Source organism: Lissotriton helveticus, chromosome 4_1, assembly GCF_964261635.1.
Source record: "Lissotriton helveticus chromosome 4_1, aLisHel1.1, whole genome shotgun sequence".
In the NCBI taxonomy this organism is placed as follows: Eukaryota; Metazoa; Chordata; class Amphibia; order Caudata; family Salamandridae; genus Lissotriton; species Lissotriton helveticus.
This window is the reverse complement of record NC_136063.1, coordinates 819950069-819965159: the sequence shown is the minus strand read 5'-3', so window position 1 is coordinate 819965159 and position 15091 is coordinate 819950069. Positions and strand designations below refer to the sequence as shown.

Below are 15091 nucleotides of genomic sequence, written 5' to 3'. Positions count from 1 at the left end.
TCAAGCAGGCATGATCGCTATCAGCTCCTGGATGGCCAAAAACTGCTTAAAATTAACCTCGGAAAAGGCCGAAGGTCTTGATCTTCGGCAACCTACATCCTACATGGTCCCCCACCTGGTGGCCTACTGAACTGCCCCCCCCCCTCCTCCAGTACAGAAAGTAAGAAACCTTGGCATCATCTTCGTTGACAAACTCTCCTTTGCAGCCCATGCAAATGCCATCACCTTCTCTGCTTTCTACACACTAAGAATAATCAAAAAACTACTACCATTCCTTCCCTCCAACACAGGAAAAACCTTGATAAGCTCCCTGGTAATGTCGAAAATAGACTACTGTAACGGATTACTCCTGAACGCCCAGAAAAGGTCATCAGCAAACTACAGCTGATACAAAACGCCGCCGCCAGGATCATCACAGGCACCCCTTAACTTTTTACTTTGATAACTTTATTTCGGTCAGAGACCATACAAGTGCAATAAAATATATACAAGCACAATAATAAAACATAGATACATTAGAATTAAAAAGTTATTAAACTTTGGTTATCAAAGGAATAGTAGAGGATTAAAAGCAACAATCCGTTATTTCTTGTAGATAAAACTGGTTCTTCTCCGCCACATGCCTAATAGAAACCGGGAGACGGCAAAAACAATGGGAGGGGCAGTGTCATAAGTTAGCACAGTGTGCACAGTGTCGGAAGCCAAGATTTTTGCATAATGGGATAATCCAGCATTTTCGAATTTCACTATATGCTGGACAAAAGAAAAGGATATGTGCAATGTCTTCACTGGCATAATTACAGGCAGGGCAGTTGGCATTTGTCGTTTTTGCCCATCTGGATGTCAGTGCCCCTACCGGTAAAGAGCCGTGCCTCAATTGGATGTACAGTTTTCTTGCTAGTGGAGGCTGCACCAAGTCCAGAAACACCTCCGCCCTGTATTCGACTTTTATTGTAAGGAACTCAGTTGACAGTCTGCCCAGGGAGGTAGAACGATGTAACAATTTAAGATTGTACGATTTTACAGCTGCCACCAGTACAGTCCTTTGCATCCTCATACAGCTGTCCTCCGGTGTGTCCCACAGTTGGGCAAGGCCAATTTGATAAAAGAGAGTCTTGACATGTACCAGCCACGGTATATTCTTACTCTTTAGCAGTCCCCAAATAGTGTTAAATTCTGCTCTAAAGGGTTCAAGCTCCGGAACAGACCAGAGCCTTCTCCAATAGAGCAGGGGACGTGCAGCCACCAAGTCAGAGATAGGTTCCAGACCCAGGTCCAAACGTAATGGTAGGAGGGGTGTGCTTTGTGGGAGACCAAACAGATGTCGCATAAAGGACTGCTGTACTTTCATTAAGTTACATGCATTAGTATGTCCCCAGAGTTCGGCAGCATACAAAGCAGCAGACCTAACCTGTGTTCTGTATATCTCTAGGGCAGGGGTAGCCGATTTAAAGGTTGAGGCGTTATGGAGTCTACCTACACCACCCATGATCTGTGCAAGTCTCAAAGAGGATTTAGAGGCTTGATGGTCCCATGTAAAATGCTCAGTCAGAGTCACCCCCAGGTATATAAAGGTCTTGACTCGCTCAAGTGGGGTTCCATTCAATGTGGGGTTTAGACGGATGTGCCTCGGGGGGTTGAAGATCATGAACTTGGTTTTCTCCAAGTTGATCTCCAATCCCCGCGATGCACAAAAGGAGACAAAGCCGTCCAAAACCCGCTGGATGCCCGATGATGTCCGCGACAACAACAAGGTGTCGTCCGCGAACATCAGAGCGGGCACCCTACCGGTGGCCAGGCGTGGGGCATCATTGTCCCTGACACAATTAAGTCTATCTATCAGGCCATTAACATAAAAACTGAAGAGTGTGGGTGCCAGTACGCAACCCTGGCGTACGCCCCGGGTAACAGGGAAGCGATCAAATAATTCCCCGTTTTCCCCACACCTCACCTGGGCATAATTCCCGGTATGAAGTCGGATTAGGGCATCTAATAAGTAAGGAGCGAGACCAAGTTCCTCCAACACCTTCCAGAGCCTCTCCCTAGGAACCAGATCAAACGCGGCCCGCAGGTCCACAAAAACAAGGTAGCGGCTGCCACCCTCTACTCTTGCAGTTTTCCAGTATAGGACCTGCAGGCGAAAGATCTGGTCCAAAGTCGAGACCCCTGATCTGAATCCGGCTTGAAGGGTGGTCAGAGTTTTATTTTCCTCCATCCAGCCCAGTAATCTCTCCAGTAGAATTCGGCCCATCAACTTCTGGGTCGTATCGAGTAGACTAATTGGTCTATAGTTTGATGGGGCGAGTGGGCAGCCCTTTTTAAAGATTGGAACAATCTCAGCTCCCAGCCAGGTCTCAGGTACTGGGGAACCCTGTAAGACAGCATTAAACAGAACCATCAGGTATGGGGCCCAAATTTTTGGCTGGGAACGAAAAAGATCTCCAGGGAGCTTGTCCAAACCCAGAGCCTTATTCGGGAGCAGTTTCTCAATTGCCAATTCAACTTCCCTAAGTGAAATATGGACTAAGCTATTAGTGGGAGACCTATTGTGGGCATCCTGACTCACTACAGAGAGACCAGGGCCCAAGGCCCCCGGCAGTCTACACTCGTGCGGGGGGTCTGGGGCCGTAGGAATCTCGGGAGCTCGTTTGGGGCTATGATTTTGACAGGTAAAAGTCCCTGAGCCCGGGGCCCCCAGCAGTCGACACTCGTGCAGGAGGTCCCGGGCCGTATAGGTGCGAGGAACCGAGAACCCTAGACCCAAGGCCCCCGGCAGTCTACACTCGTGCGGGGGGTCTGGGGCCGTAGGAATCTCGGGAGCTCGGTTGGGGCTATGATTTTGGCAGGGAGAAGACCTTGAGCCCGGGGCCCCCAGCAGTCGACAATCATGCGGGAAGTCCCGGGCCGTACAGGTACATGAAATCGAGCTCCCGGGTCCCCCGGCAGTCTGTTCTCGTGCCGGAGGTCCCGAGGCACACAGGCTCGAAAGTCCAGAACCGGTTGTGGCAGCCTATCCTGGCCCTGACACCCAGTGTCCTCCATCTCAGGACTTGTATAAAGTGACTTGAAGTGTGCCTCCCACACTATAGGAGCAATATTCGAGACCCCAGCATCTCTCTCGCCTGCCGCTGAAGAGGTAACAATTAACCAGAAGGTCTTGGAATCTTTTAGGAGTAGTGCCTGTTCCAGTACATCCCACCTAGATTCCTCCCACTCGCTCTTTGCCCTAGTCAGCACCTTCTTGTACAGCAATCTGGATTCTCGAATTTTAAGGGTATCTCTAGATTTAATTGCCTTAAGAAGGGCTTTCTTTAATTTTTTACAAGCGTGGTTATTCCAGGGGTGTGTTTTATTCCGACGCGACTTAGTCCCACTGACCGGATAAAATACATCCCCTAGACTCTCAACCAAGTTTCGGTGGGTCTCTATGATCTGCCCATGGGAGATGGAATTGCCCATATCACCAATTAGTGGGATAGCTATCTGATAGATTTTTGCGAGACGGGTAGGAGAGTCTAGGCAGGAAGGCCATTTAACTCTTCTCCTATTATTGGATATGATGTGTGGGGGGATTGTCAGGCTGGAGCCAGTGTCAGGGTTAGTTAATCCAAATGCGCCGGGTTTAAGCGTTAGAACCAGCGCATTATGGTCACTATCGTTCCTAGGGACAACCCCAAAATCTTTAAACCTGTCCCAGTGTTTTGCTTCCAACATAAGGTAGTCAATGATGGAGCTACGGTTTATCCTATTATATGTGGGGTGGCCGGAACTTTCGTTATTGCCCCTTCCGTTGCATGCCCGCAGAGACATTGCAAGGGTCAAGGCTTTGATTTGTAATACAAGCGAGGTCCATGCCTTAACTGGGGTGATTTTTGGGGCTGGAATGTGCCAGAGCAGGTCGACCTCATCCTCCTCACACAACTCGGATCCACCCAATGATTCAAACTGGCAATTCAGGTCGCCACCAAGAATAATCGGAATTGTGGGGTCAAGTGTCTGGAGGAAGTGATCGAGTAACTTGATAGTACTCGATTCTTTTCCATTCACCGTAGGCCTGGAGTAGATATTAATAATAGCCAGTGTAGAATTACCAACAGATGTTAGCAACACACATTGGATATCTGGGGAGTTTGTGTCCACTTGTGTGGCCTGCACACCTAAGTGTATGCCTACCCATATGGCAAGACCACCCGAAGGGCGGCCTTTCCCCCCAGTAACTGCAGGAATGTCATAGCTTTGAAAGCCTGGGCTGGCGCTCACCTCAAAGGACCAGGTTTCTTGCATCAAGCAGATATCGTGTGTGGTCATAAAAGAGGACCACTCTGGGACAAGTAGCTTGCTCTTTAAGCCTGCCACGTTCCACGAGAGGATTTTTATATTTCCTTCCGTAACCTTTACTTTGTCCCGCTCTTCCCCTGGTTCTCTAGGTAATACCTGGTCCGGGCTCTGTTCTGCCCTTGTCTCCTTCCGCTCTGATACATAAAGACAGGGGTCCTCACAACTAACTGGGGATAGAGTCTTTGCCTGTATTGCATCACCCTCATCTAAATTACCCTCATTATGTTCTCGTAGGGGCAAACCATTCTGGGTGAGTCAGTCCACCTCCTAGAGAACACTAAACCTGTTCCAATGGGCTTGTAATGGGTAGATCGAGGTGGGTGGAAGAAAACCCTCCCTAGAAGGCTGCAAGTGGAGAATCTTGTCCGGGTGGGAGAGATGATTTCTCATATACTGTGGTCCCCTTTGGTAAGTTGATTTATGGATTGAAGTAGGATAGAAACAGGACAAGTGTAGAGGAAAGATTTGGGACTCTCTGTGGAAAGAAGTTCTACAGATATGGTCAACAGCAGAGGGATCCCTAAAATTAATTGTAACAACATCCCCTGCCACAGTTTTGGGACCCCTTCCAATCCATTCTACTCTTCTCACTGCCAATATATGACCCGAAATGCTAGAAGGTAAGGGTCTGTTTAAATTCAGCCACTGTATGCACTTATTGTATAAGTCTACCTCCTGTTCTCTCTTCCCCTCACTAAGGGGCGGAACACCCACTAGGGCAACTACATATGGTTGTGCTTCTGGGGGCAAGTTTATTGACGGCAATCGGTTGAAAGTTGCCGTAAATGGGGGAGGTCTCGATGTTGGCGCAGCATTTTTTGGTGCCGTATTTTTACCCTCCTTAAGATGTTGACTAGATTTGACAGTTTGGCCCACAGCGGGAGATATGGTAGGACCTAGTGGGTTGGCTACAGATGTAGGAGGAGGTGCGGGGTTTGTGGGCTTGGCAGCAGTAGTTACTGGTCCTAATTTTTTGTTTGATGCCTCTGGAACAGCGGACTTAGCTGCTTCAGAACAGGGTACCTTAGTAGGGGCACCGGTTGAAGCAGAAGGTGCCAAATTACCTTGGGAGTTTTGAGGCTTCGTTGTCCCTGTAGTCCTATTATTTAACATTGAGGATAGTCTATCCAATTTTGAGACCAGAGGTTTGATGTGGGAAGCGATAATTTGCTCTAAACTATTCTGAAGGTCCGTCACCATATTGGTGACCCAGCATGGTATCCCTGTAGTAGGATGCCGGGAGTGTTCGGATGGAGTTACTAAATTATGGTTAGGCTGTTTCTTAGTCCCAAGATTCTTAGGAAGACTATCCTTTTTTTTCTTGGAGCCCAACCTACCAAGTTTGGATTTTGCCACAGGAGAGGGGGAAGTCAAAATACAAGGTTGATCGTCGTTAAAGTTAATAGAGGACTCAACCGGGGCCGGTGGTACTTCATCAACCACTGAGGTCTCAGCCGGGATCTGCGCACAGGGGAGCTCAGCATAGGTGGATGTTAGATAAGAGTCCAGGATCGTGGGATCGATGGCAATGACCGAGCAATCTTCTACGTGGTCTTTAGAGCTTATTGTAGGTGGGAAAGATAATCTTCTTTCGGTATTTTCAATTGCGTTGGCAACCACCCCTATGGTTTGTTGCAGCATTTTATCAATGTCTGTCAGCGTTGGGAGGGATTGCGGCATTGTGGCCTGAAGTCTGGTGTTTGGGCGAGAAGCAGATGTTTTAGATTTCTTGCCCTGGATACTCATTTTGCTTGGGGGGGTTCTCCCTTAAATAACGGTAAGGTGCAGGAGAAAGTACTTGAGGAAGCAAATAGTCCCGCACAAGAGAAAATGTGTCACTCACACTCTTAAGGGAGGCAGCTGGCTCAATAACCCAGAGCAAAAAAGAAAATACAACGGGGAGGAGCAAATGACAGTACCTTATTATTAAGCTCCCAGAGCTTTCAGGATTGAATACCGCTGGTAAGGGGGGTGGCCCGTCCCGTCCCCTGTTGTCCACAGAGGGCCCGCCCTTGTCCCGGCGCAGTCCCGCCCGCGTACCGCGACGCGGAGGGAGCCTCCTCCGTTATCAGCGCCTCCGGGCGCGCAGAAACCGGTAATGACCCGCTCAAGCTGCTGGGAGCTGTAGTCCGCCGGCGGCCGTGCAGGTGGAAAGCAACGGCGGCGTGCAGCACTCACAGCGTGTGGGCCCCAGCAGCAGCGGCGGAGTGTGCCCGGTGAGTCCCTCCTGCACCTCGACTTAGGTGCTGAGCTTTGTTCCCCCCCTAAACATCAACCCATGTCTGCAGTGGTGAAAAAGCTACACTGGCTCACAATTCCCAATCACATTAAATTCAAGGCACTATGCATAGCCTATAAAGCAATCCAAAACACAGGCCCCATCTATCTAAGGAGAGCCCTGTCCACCCACACACCCTGCAGAAATCTAAGATCCTCTTCTGCCAATCTTCTGACGGTCCCCCGTACATACAAGGTGTCCTGGGGAGACAAAAGATTCACTGTAGTCACGGCAAGACTATGGAATTCCCTTACCCCACAAATCAAAGCATGCCCTACGTTGCTCTCTTTCAGGAAGCTACTAAAGACCTGGTTATTCAGTCATTAAACGGCACTTCGCCTTCCTACCTCTATCTATGTCCTCAGCGCCGAGACACCCACGGGTATTTGTTGCGCTCTACAAATTGCTTAAATAAATAAATAAAATAAAATAAATCAGAAAAAAAAGAAAACGTATTAAGCAGTAAGCAACAATTATTAAGTAGTTACATGTACAAGGTTTTTAAAAACCAAGTTTTACCTGCCATAACACTTTCATGTTAGATTTATCGAGTCCAGGTCCTGATACTACTAATGACTCTACGCAAGATGATGCCAACGATTTAATGTGATTCCCATGCTGGTCTGTAACCATTACATCTAATAAAAAAAAAGTAAAGAACACATTTCAGTCATTTGCAAAATTATGCACCTAATTTCCAATACAAAACGTTTTGCAAATCATGTAGGAAGTAAAAAGCTTCAAAATTAATGTCAATGCAGGCATAAAAAGTGTTCTCAACGGAGACATCAATGGAACAAGGGTATTACCAATAATGTGACCTATTGACAACAGGCAGCCAAGATATAAGTTTGGAGTACTGATCACAAAAGCAGAACCGTGGTAAGTCAGCAAGGATACCAAAACACGGGATTTATTTAGCAGTAAGAATAATTGAACAAGGGATCCAAATAGGAAGATGCAATGTTTTATAGAATAATGGTGCATGCAGCGACAGAGCAATATAGCACACCAAAGCAAAACTTGACCATGGCTTGTCAACTGTAAAGGCCCAATTTAGGGGAAGCAGTGGTTAGGGATGTACAAAGTTTAGTCAAAACAGGTTCCACCTTTTTTAACTTTTCTTTTCTTACCTCCTATTCTGTACACTGTGACTATGATATAATCCCATATCTCTGCAAGATAATTGAAGATGTTAAAAAGCTCCTTTAGACCCTTCTCTATTGGTTGTGTTGGAAGTCCCTTCTTCTTATGACCAACATGACTGGATCATTTCCCTGCCACCGAAGGATCGAGTCCAGAAGTCTGCCTGTGCCCTCAGAAGCCTGCCTTGCTGCTTGAGACCTGTTTTTGTGCTTGACACAGGACATCCAGAGTGAAACCAAGGACTAGTTTGCTGGCTTCCTAATCAAACACTCAGGAAAGAAAAGGCTCTAACCATCTTGAACCCGCACTTCGACACAGCTAGAGGAGTCCTGACTCTGCCAAGCAGTGCCCTGCCAGTCCTGGACCCTTGGAAGTGGTGTTAAAGGCGCCCAAGATAGCCCAAATCCAAAACTTGTGCCTTTTAAAATTTTCAGCCAAAAGTGTCCTGAGAACCAAGAGGAGATCAGGATCTACCTGCTTACTGATGTGCCTTGGTGCATCGCTGGTTGACTTGACTACATGGTAGCTCCTGCCACGTTCGCCTCCTCACAGAAGGAGTCTCTGGCCTAGTGGAGCCCTCGTCGGCTACAGCCTGTGGCTTTGCCCACTGGAGATTTTACACTTCCATAGAAGATAGAAATCTTCACCGCGACTTCATCTATTGGCTCCCTGCTGATTACGCCTCCTCCTTGTTCACTTTCAAACTTTATCTTCTCAGCAGTTTTTCTTCAAAACTTTTTCTAAGTTTGAAGGTAAGCGGACACTGGGCCCAATAAACTTCAGTCGGCCATAATATTCAACTTTGCCCCGGTCTTGCAAGACTAGATGTCATCATTTTGGTTCTACTGATTGCATTTTTATTGTTTTGGTGTCAAATCATTTATTAAAATGTCCTCTATTTTCCAAAATTGGTGTGCGATTTTTCTTGAGTTGTGTTTTCTCTTTATTACTGTTTGTGTGCTGCATAAATACTTTACTCATTGCCTGCAAGTTAAGTGGTTCACTAACGCCAAATGATCTCAAGAGTGTTAAAAACACCTGGGGTCTTAAAGAATTTTTGAAAACCCTACAATACGTAATGCACAAGAGGCAATATAATAAAAACGGAATCAAGTTGATCAGTGGTCGATGTCATTTCGATCTCATAAAATTGAAATCATCATAAGGACAAGGTGTTTGAGTACCTAGTATATGCAAGCTAAAAACCACAACGGGGTAAAGTTTTGAAGAACCCGGTGGAACCTGCAGAGTTATTGATTATTAATCATTAAACACTTGTCTAGTGGGTAAATTATGGTACTCATAATAACGCTGTATGTAGTAGTTAGAAGGGAGCAGAAAAAAAGAGAAGGAGGGCCGAGGTTTAACCCTTCATTATAGAGGAAGAAGAGAGAGGTGGGCGTCCTGCCAGACAAAGCCAAGGGGCTTAGTTCCAACTAACTGAAAGATAAGGACTGAATTCCTAAACATAAGGGGGGATTCTATGAAGGGAACTGGCGGAGGTCCCTTTGTAAATTGGGTTCAGGACTTCCAAGCCCTGTATAGTGCTGAGAAAAGATGTTATATCCTACTATTGGTGAAGAGCGGGGAGCTCCGGGACAACCGGAAAATACTCACTTTTTGGGGGGGAATGCCAAATCTATCAAGGGAGCCAGAATGAAAAGGGATAGGTGCGAAACCCCTATTCCATGAACGCTGCCACAAGGGCTAGCGGGCCGGAGACCTACGAAGAAAGGAGACATGAATAAACCATTTGCTGAATGGAACTCCTGGTTGTAGTATACCACCAGATAGTGAGATTATGACTCACTTACTTGATGAGTGTATCGAGCGGCATCAGACTTGGAATGAGTGAAAACGTGATGCCGAGTGGTTGCTCTGGTGTCTCAGGACCATAAGCTTAGGTTGTTACTTGCAGTAGTAGAAATGTACGAGTTACTTACTTTCAGTAACGATGTATCTGGTAGAGACGATTCTAGCCGCAGATTTTTTCACACAGAATTATCCCCAGGCGGGAGACTGGATCCGGAAACTTTTTGCCACAGCATACCTGCGCGCCGGGGGCAGGGCGACATCACGCGTCTCCGCCCAGGCATCGTTCGCGCACGTGACGTCAGCAAGGTCACATAAGCCTCGCCCGGCGCGCCTACGTCAGTTTCTTTAGAGAACTTTTCCGCACCACAACGCGGAACCAACAATTAAAAAACTGTGGGAGCATGGGAACAACACCGCAGTGTCCAAGGGCAAAGAAGAGAGGAAGAACAGAGCAGAGCCCTGAGCAGCCACCCAACCAACACAGACATCAATCCCCCGCCTCTCCCCTGGGGACAGGGAACCTGCCTAAAAGTCATGTCACACGTTGCAGGCCTACAACTACCCCCTGAAACAAGGAAGGGGAGACAGTCCCAACAGACAGGAACGACCAACCTCCACCCACCCCAGCCTAGAGGGCATCCACCCCCCAAGAGACAAGGGTAGGGCGCAACAAGAGAGCCCCAACCCAGAGGTGGTAGAGGGACCAGCCCTCTAGCAGCAAGAGGAAGGGAGGAAGAAAAAGATGGGAGGAAACCTCCCCGACCTGAAGCAGCCACAGCAGCGGGGCATAGGAACACCAGAAGCGCCACCTTCCCAGAACCAAAGAGGAAGGAAGCTGTCAAGAACAAAAGAAGGTACTCACAGAGGACATGGCACCCACCGGGAGGGGAGTACCAAGGACCAGCCCAGGGGTCCTCACAGAACGGGGAGGAAGGGCAGGCCATGAAGGAATCTGCATCTAAAATCATATCTACCAGATACATTGTTACCGAAGGTAAGTAAGTTGTACATCTGATAGAGACTACTAGCCGCAGATTCCTTCATGTAGAATAGATACCCTAGCAATACCCACAGGGAAGGAGTGTCTGCGAAAGGACCCCACCAGTCTGGACAGGACAGAAGGCCCACAGGGGACAAGCCCCGTAGACCAGGGAGGCAACCTCGTCCCTACCAGGTAAGAGTACCCCCACAAGTCTAACGCCAGCAGCCCCAGAGGGATGTAGGAGGAAGAAGAAAGAGTGGAGGCCCATACACTCACTAGAGAGGAACCAAGGACGAGGCCAGAGGGCCCGGAACACCTCACTCTAACCCCAGGGCAATTGAGATTCCACTCAACGCCAGGACAGGCAGAAGAACAAGAAGAAGCCCAGAGGGCCCGAGGAAACCAAGGAAGAGGCGAGCCCACACAGAGGGAAGGCAACAGGCTAGCCAGAACGGCAGCTATAACCATAAACCGCCAGAAGCATGAAGGACACTGAAGCATCCCAGTTTTTAGCACAAGAGCAGAAAGGAGAGGAATGGCCGGACCTACCACTACTAAGGCCGCGCACACAACCTCAAGAAGCAATAGCAACATACAGAAAAACCATGGGGAACAGGTACCCGAAGGCAACCAGCACTCTCCGGCAGAGCATAGCTATAGAACAGCTACCACTACCCCACATACGGTACGATAAGTCCAAAAACACGGGAACCCTATTTCGGAATAACTTCCGAAGCTGAGAAGAAAGCAAAAGCGAAACGGGGAAAAAAACAGCCCCACGGAAGGCTTGAAATCAGCCCAACGAAAAACAGAAGGCCTAATCTCAGGGCCAAGTCTGTGTAACAAGTCCAGCAAAAACACCCACACAGGCAACAAGGGCCGTCCAGCAGCACACAATGCCAAAGTCCCAGCAAGGAGGACACAAAGGCCAGCAAAGACCACCTACAGCAAGGGCATCCAAAAGGCCCAAACCCAGCTCAGTTCAGCAGTCACTGAGGGGAAGGAGGAGGAGGAGGAGAATAAGGCGGAGGAGGAGGAGTAGGAGGAGGAGTATGGAGCCCCGCCAGGAACCTCTGGATGGCAGAGTCAGCCGGAGCATCGAACAACAGGCTGCCATCAAACGGAAGATCAATGAGTCGCTCCCGAGTTTTCTCAGGGAACACGTCGTCCCGAAGCCAAGCATGGCGACGGAGGGAGACTGAGGAAGCCATAGCCCGGCCTAACACCTCCGAGATGTCCAGAGCGAAGCGGAGAATAAACGCCGCTAACTCCCAGCCATCCAAAGCATGATGCCGTCGGTCCACCTGAACAGTCTCCTGGGAAGCAGCGGAACCCAGAGACTCAGTCGAGTCCCACAGACAATAGGAAGCCCTCGCCAATACACACAAGGTGTTAAGGGCCTGCAGGGCAGTGCTGGTTGAGGCGAACATGTTGCGTCCCCAAGAGTCCAGCCAGCGGGCCTCCCGCGACGGCCGAGTCAACAGTGGGGGCAGGAAGGGAAAAGCGGTCCTCAAGAGATAACTGGCAGCAGAGGGGTGGAGGGAGAGGCACGCCGGGTCATGTGGCGCCCGAAGGTGACGGTGCAGAAGGTGTTGAGGCACCTGATCTCCGGAGGCAAGACGCCTCCAAGCTCCCTCCAGAGAAGAAAGGAGCGAACCCTCAAAGGGGAGTAAGATCTCCCTCCCACCAGAGCCCAGGTGGAGAACCTCTAAGAGAAGGTTCGCCCGAAAATGAGCAATCGGGTCCCCCATGCGCAGAATGCCCACAGCAGTGGACAGCGCATGCGCGAAGGCCACACCCGCCTCTGTAGGGTTCTGTGGAGAAGAAACCAACTCCTCCGTGGGTCACGGCTGTAGACTAAGACGGCTGTCCCCGAAGCCAAGCGGGATGGGCAAGGGCCAGACCTGAAAGCCAGAAGGCACCGCAGAATGGGGTACCTGCCGCTCCTCCAACGAGTACTTCAGCCTCAGAAAGGGCGGTGAGCCACTCTTTGACGCCGGTGAAATAGACACCATGCGGTGGCCAGTCTCTGGGGAAGAGGACACCAAAATGCAGCCAGCCTCCGGAGAAGAGGGAGCGTCCGAAGAGGAACCCGCTGCACGACCTCTGTGTGGAGCCGTGGAGTCCGCAACCTGAGGTAGGAAGCCAGCACCATCCAGAGCCGAATGAGAGACCGGATAGGGCTCCTCAAAGTCACACTGCACTGGGGACCGGAGTGGGGACCGGAGCAGGGCCGGAGCTGAAGTGGTCAAAGGGCGGCGCCGGAATGGCGCCAACTCGACCTCTGCCGAGGCAGCTGCCTGCGTGGAGGGACGAGCGGGACCGGGGGAGTGACCAGAAGTCCTCCGCCAGCCTCGGCCCAGAATGTTGAGGAGGCTGTCCGTCGACCCATGTGGAGGCGCCAGAGACAACCCAACCTCCCATTCGCCCTCCGATGAGGCAGCCGCCTGCGGGGAGGAAGGAGAAAGGCCCAGGGGGGGATGAGGAGTCCCCACCCCACCTAAGCCCAGAGCGGGACGAGGAGAAGTCATCGACCCTTGTGGCACTGCCTGAAGCAAACACCGGTGCCTGGACGGCGTCAGCTCAGCCTTGGACGAGGCCTTCGCCTGCCCAGCGGGCCGAGCGTGGCTCGGGGATGCGACCCGAGCCCCGGCGACCTCCCACGACACCACAGGGATCCCGCGGGAGTTTGCGGCGAGGCAGAGGCGCTGTGGTGCGAAGGAAATACCCCAAAGGGGCCGCACCCCAGCAGCACCACATCCTCCAAGCCTTGATCTGAACCAGTCGGCGCCGGAGCCGCCGGCAGCCATGTGTAAGGCGAGAGATCCGTCGGCGCCCCAGGAGGGGATTGAGGAGGAGACACCAGCAAGGCCTGCAAAGCTGCCGCGTATGTCTCCATCTGGACTCTCGGTTCCCTCTCACCGGGAAACGGTGGATAGGAGGACGACGCGCGGGGCCGCATCACCCGCGGCGAGCCCACGCCCCCGGAAAGGCCGAACACCAGCCCCCGGGGACAAACTGCGACACTTACCCACTGGGGAGCGATGCTCTCGCGACATCGGAGAAGGACGAGGACGACGACCGTGGCCGTATCTGAAGCCGTCTGCCGAAGCTGATTGAGGGGAGGAGGTCGACCTGGAGAGACGCGCCGATAGAAGTTTAATTCGGCGCTCCCGTCGCGACTTCGGCTTCAACAGTTGACACGCCTCACAATCAGTGGTGCCGTGATCCTCCCCCAAACACCACATACAAATGAGATGAGGGTCCGTCGCCGACATAAGACGCCCACACGACGTGCAAGTTTTGAAGCCCGAAGGCATTCGCACACTGTTCCACCAGATAAAGACAATTGGTGAAGAAAAAAGGGACCCAAACAGGCCCGTAGCAAGACCAGATCCGTGTTGCACGTGGAAAAGGAAAAAACTGACGTAGGCGCGCCGGGGCGAGGCTTATGTGACCTCGCTGACGTCACTTGTGCGGACGACACCTGGATGGAGTCGCGTGATGTCGCCTCGCCCCCGGTGCGCAGGGATGCTGTGGCTAAAAGATTCCGGATCCAGTCTCACGCCTGGGTATAATTCTACGTGAAGGAATCTGCGGCTAGTAGTCTCTATCAGATTAATAACGAGAGGCCACAGATGAGGACGTGTAGGTGTCACTTGCAGTGGTATGAGTTCATCACAATAGTTCATATACAAGGTTGCTGCTGGCTGGGCTAGAGAGCCAGCGACCTATAATTAAAGGAACAATGAGACAGCTTCTACAATCAAAAGGAACTAATGGTCCTGATTTTCCACCGGAGAGTGAGCTAGAAATCCTTTACTTGATGTCCTCGGTGAGCAACAATAATGTCCACCCGAGTGAATCGGGATGCCGAGCGGGAGCTCCGGTGTCACAGCACAATGTACGCTTGATAACGGAATGCGTAAGTGTGGAGTTAGGAAAGGTACTCCACATGCGCATCATTGCCGGATGCACAAGTTACTTACCTTTGGTAACAATATATCTGTAAGAAACAGTAGTTGGTATTAGATTCCTTACCTTAGAATATCCCCAGGCGTCAGTCTGGATCCGGAAATTTTTTGCGTAGCAGTACCCCTGCGCATCGGTAGGCGTCATCTGCAGATCCGCGTCCATCGGCAGCGGCACCGGGATGACATCGCCAGAGTACTTAGATGCCGCCCTCGCGCGCTGACGTCAGTTCTTATACACAGCTTTTCCGCGCCAGAAACGCAGAGCCATGATAAAAACCAACACTGGTGCCATGAAACTAGGGCCCTCAAAGGGATGACCTTAACCCTAGATATCGGTTCGCAGAATGGGGAGGATGGGTGGGGCGGTAAGGAATCTAATACTAACCACTGTTTGTTACAGATATATCGTTAACGAAGGTAAGTAACTTGTGCATCTGAAAGAAACAGGTTAGTATTAGATTCCTTACCTTAGAATAGATACCCCAGCAATGCCAACCCCGGTGGTGGGTCTGCGAACCAATAATCACAGAAAGTCCTGGAGAACGGAACGGCCGAAAA

The 15091-nt window shown here is 50.5% G+C and overlaps 1 protein-coding gene across 1 annotated transcript in view; it reads right to left on the bottom strand.

The window, feature by feature from the left end:
- SMCHD1 (structural maintenance of chromosomes flexible hinge domain containing 1) overlaps positions 1 to 15091 on the bottom strand; it is a 2317253-nt gene that overhangs the window by 1215499 nt on the left and 1086663 nt on the right. Inside the window, exon 28 of the mRNA XM_078687460.1 lies at positions 7136 to 7254. Coding sequence (XP_078543586.1) covers positions 7136 to 7254 — 119 coding nt within the window. The remainder of the gene's footprint in view (positions 1 to 7135; positions 7255 to 15091) is intronic.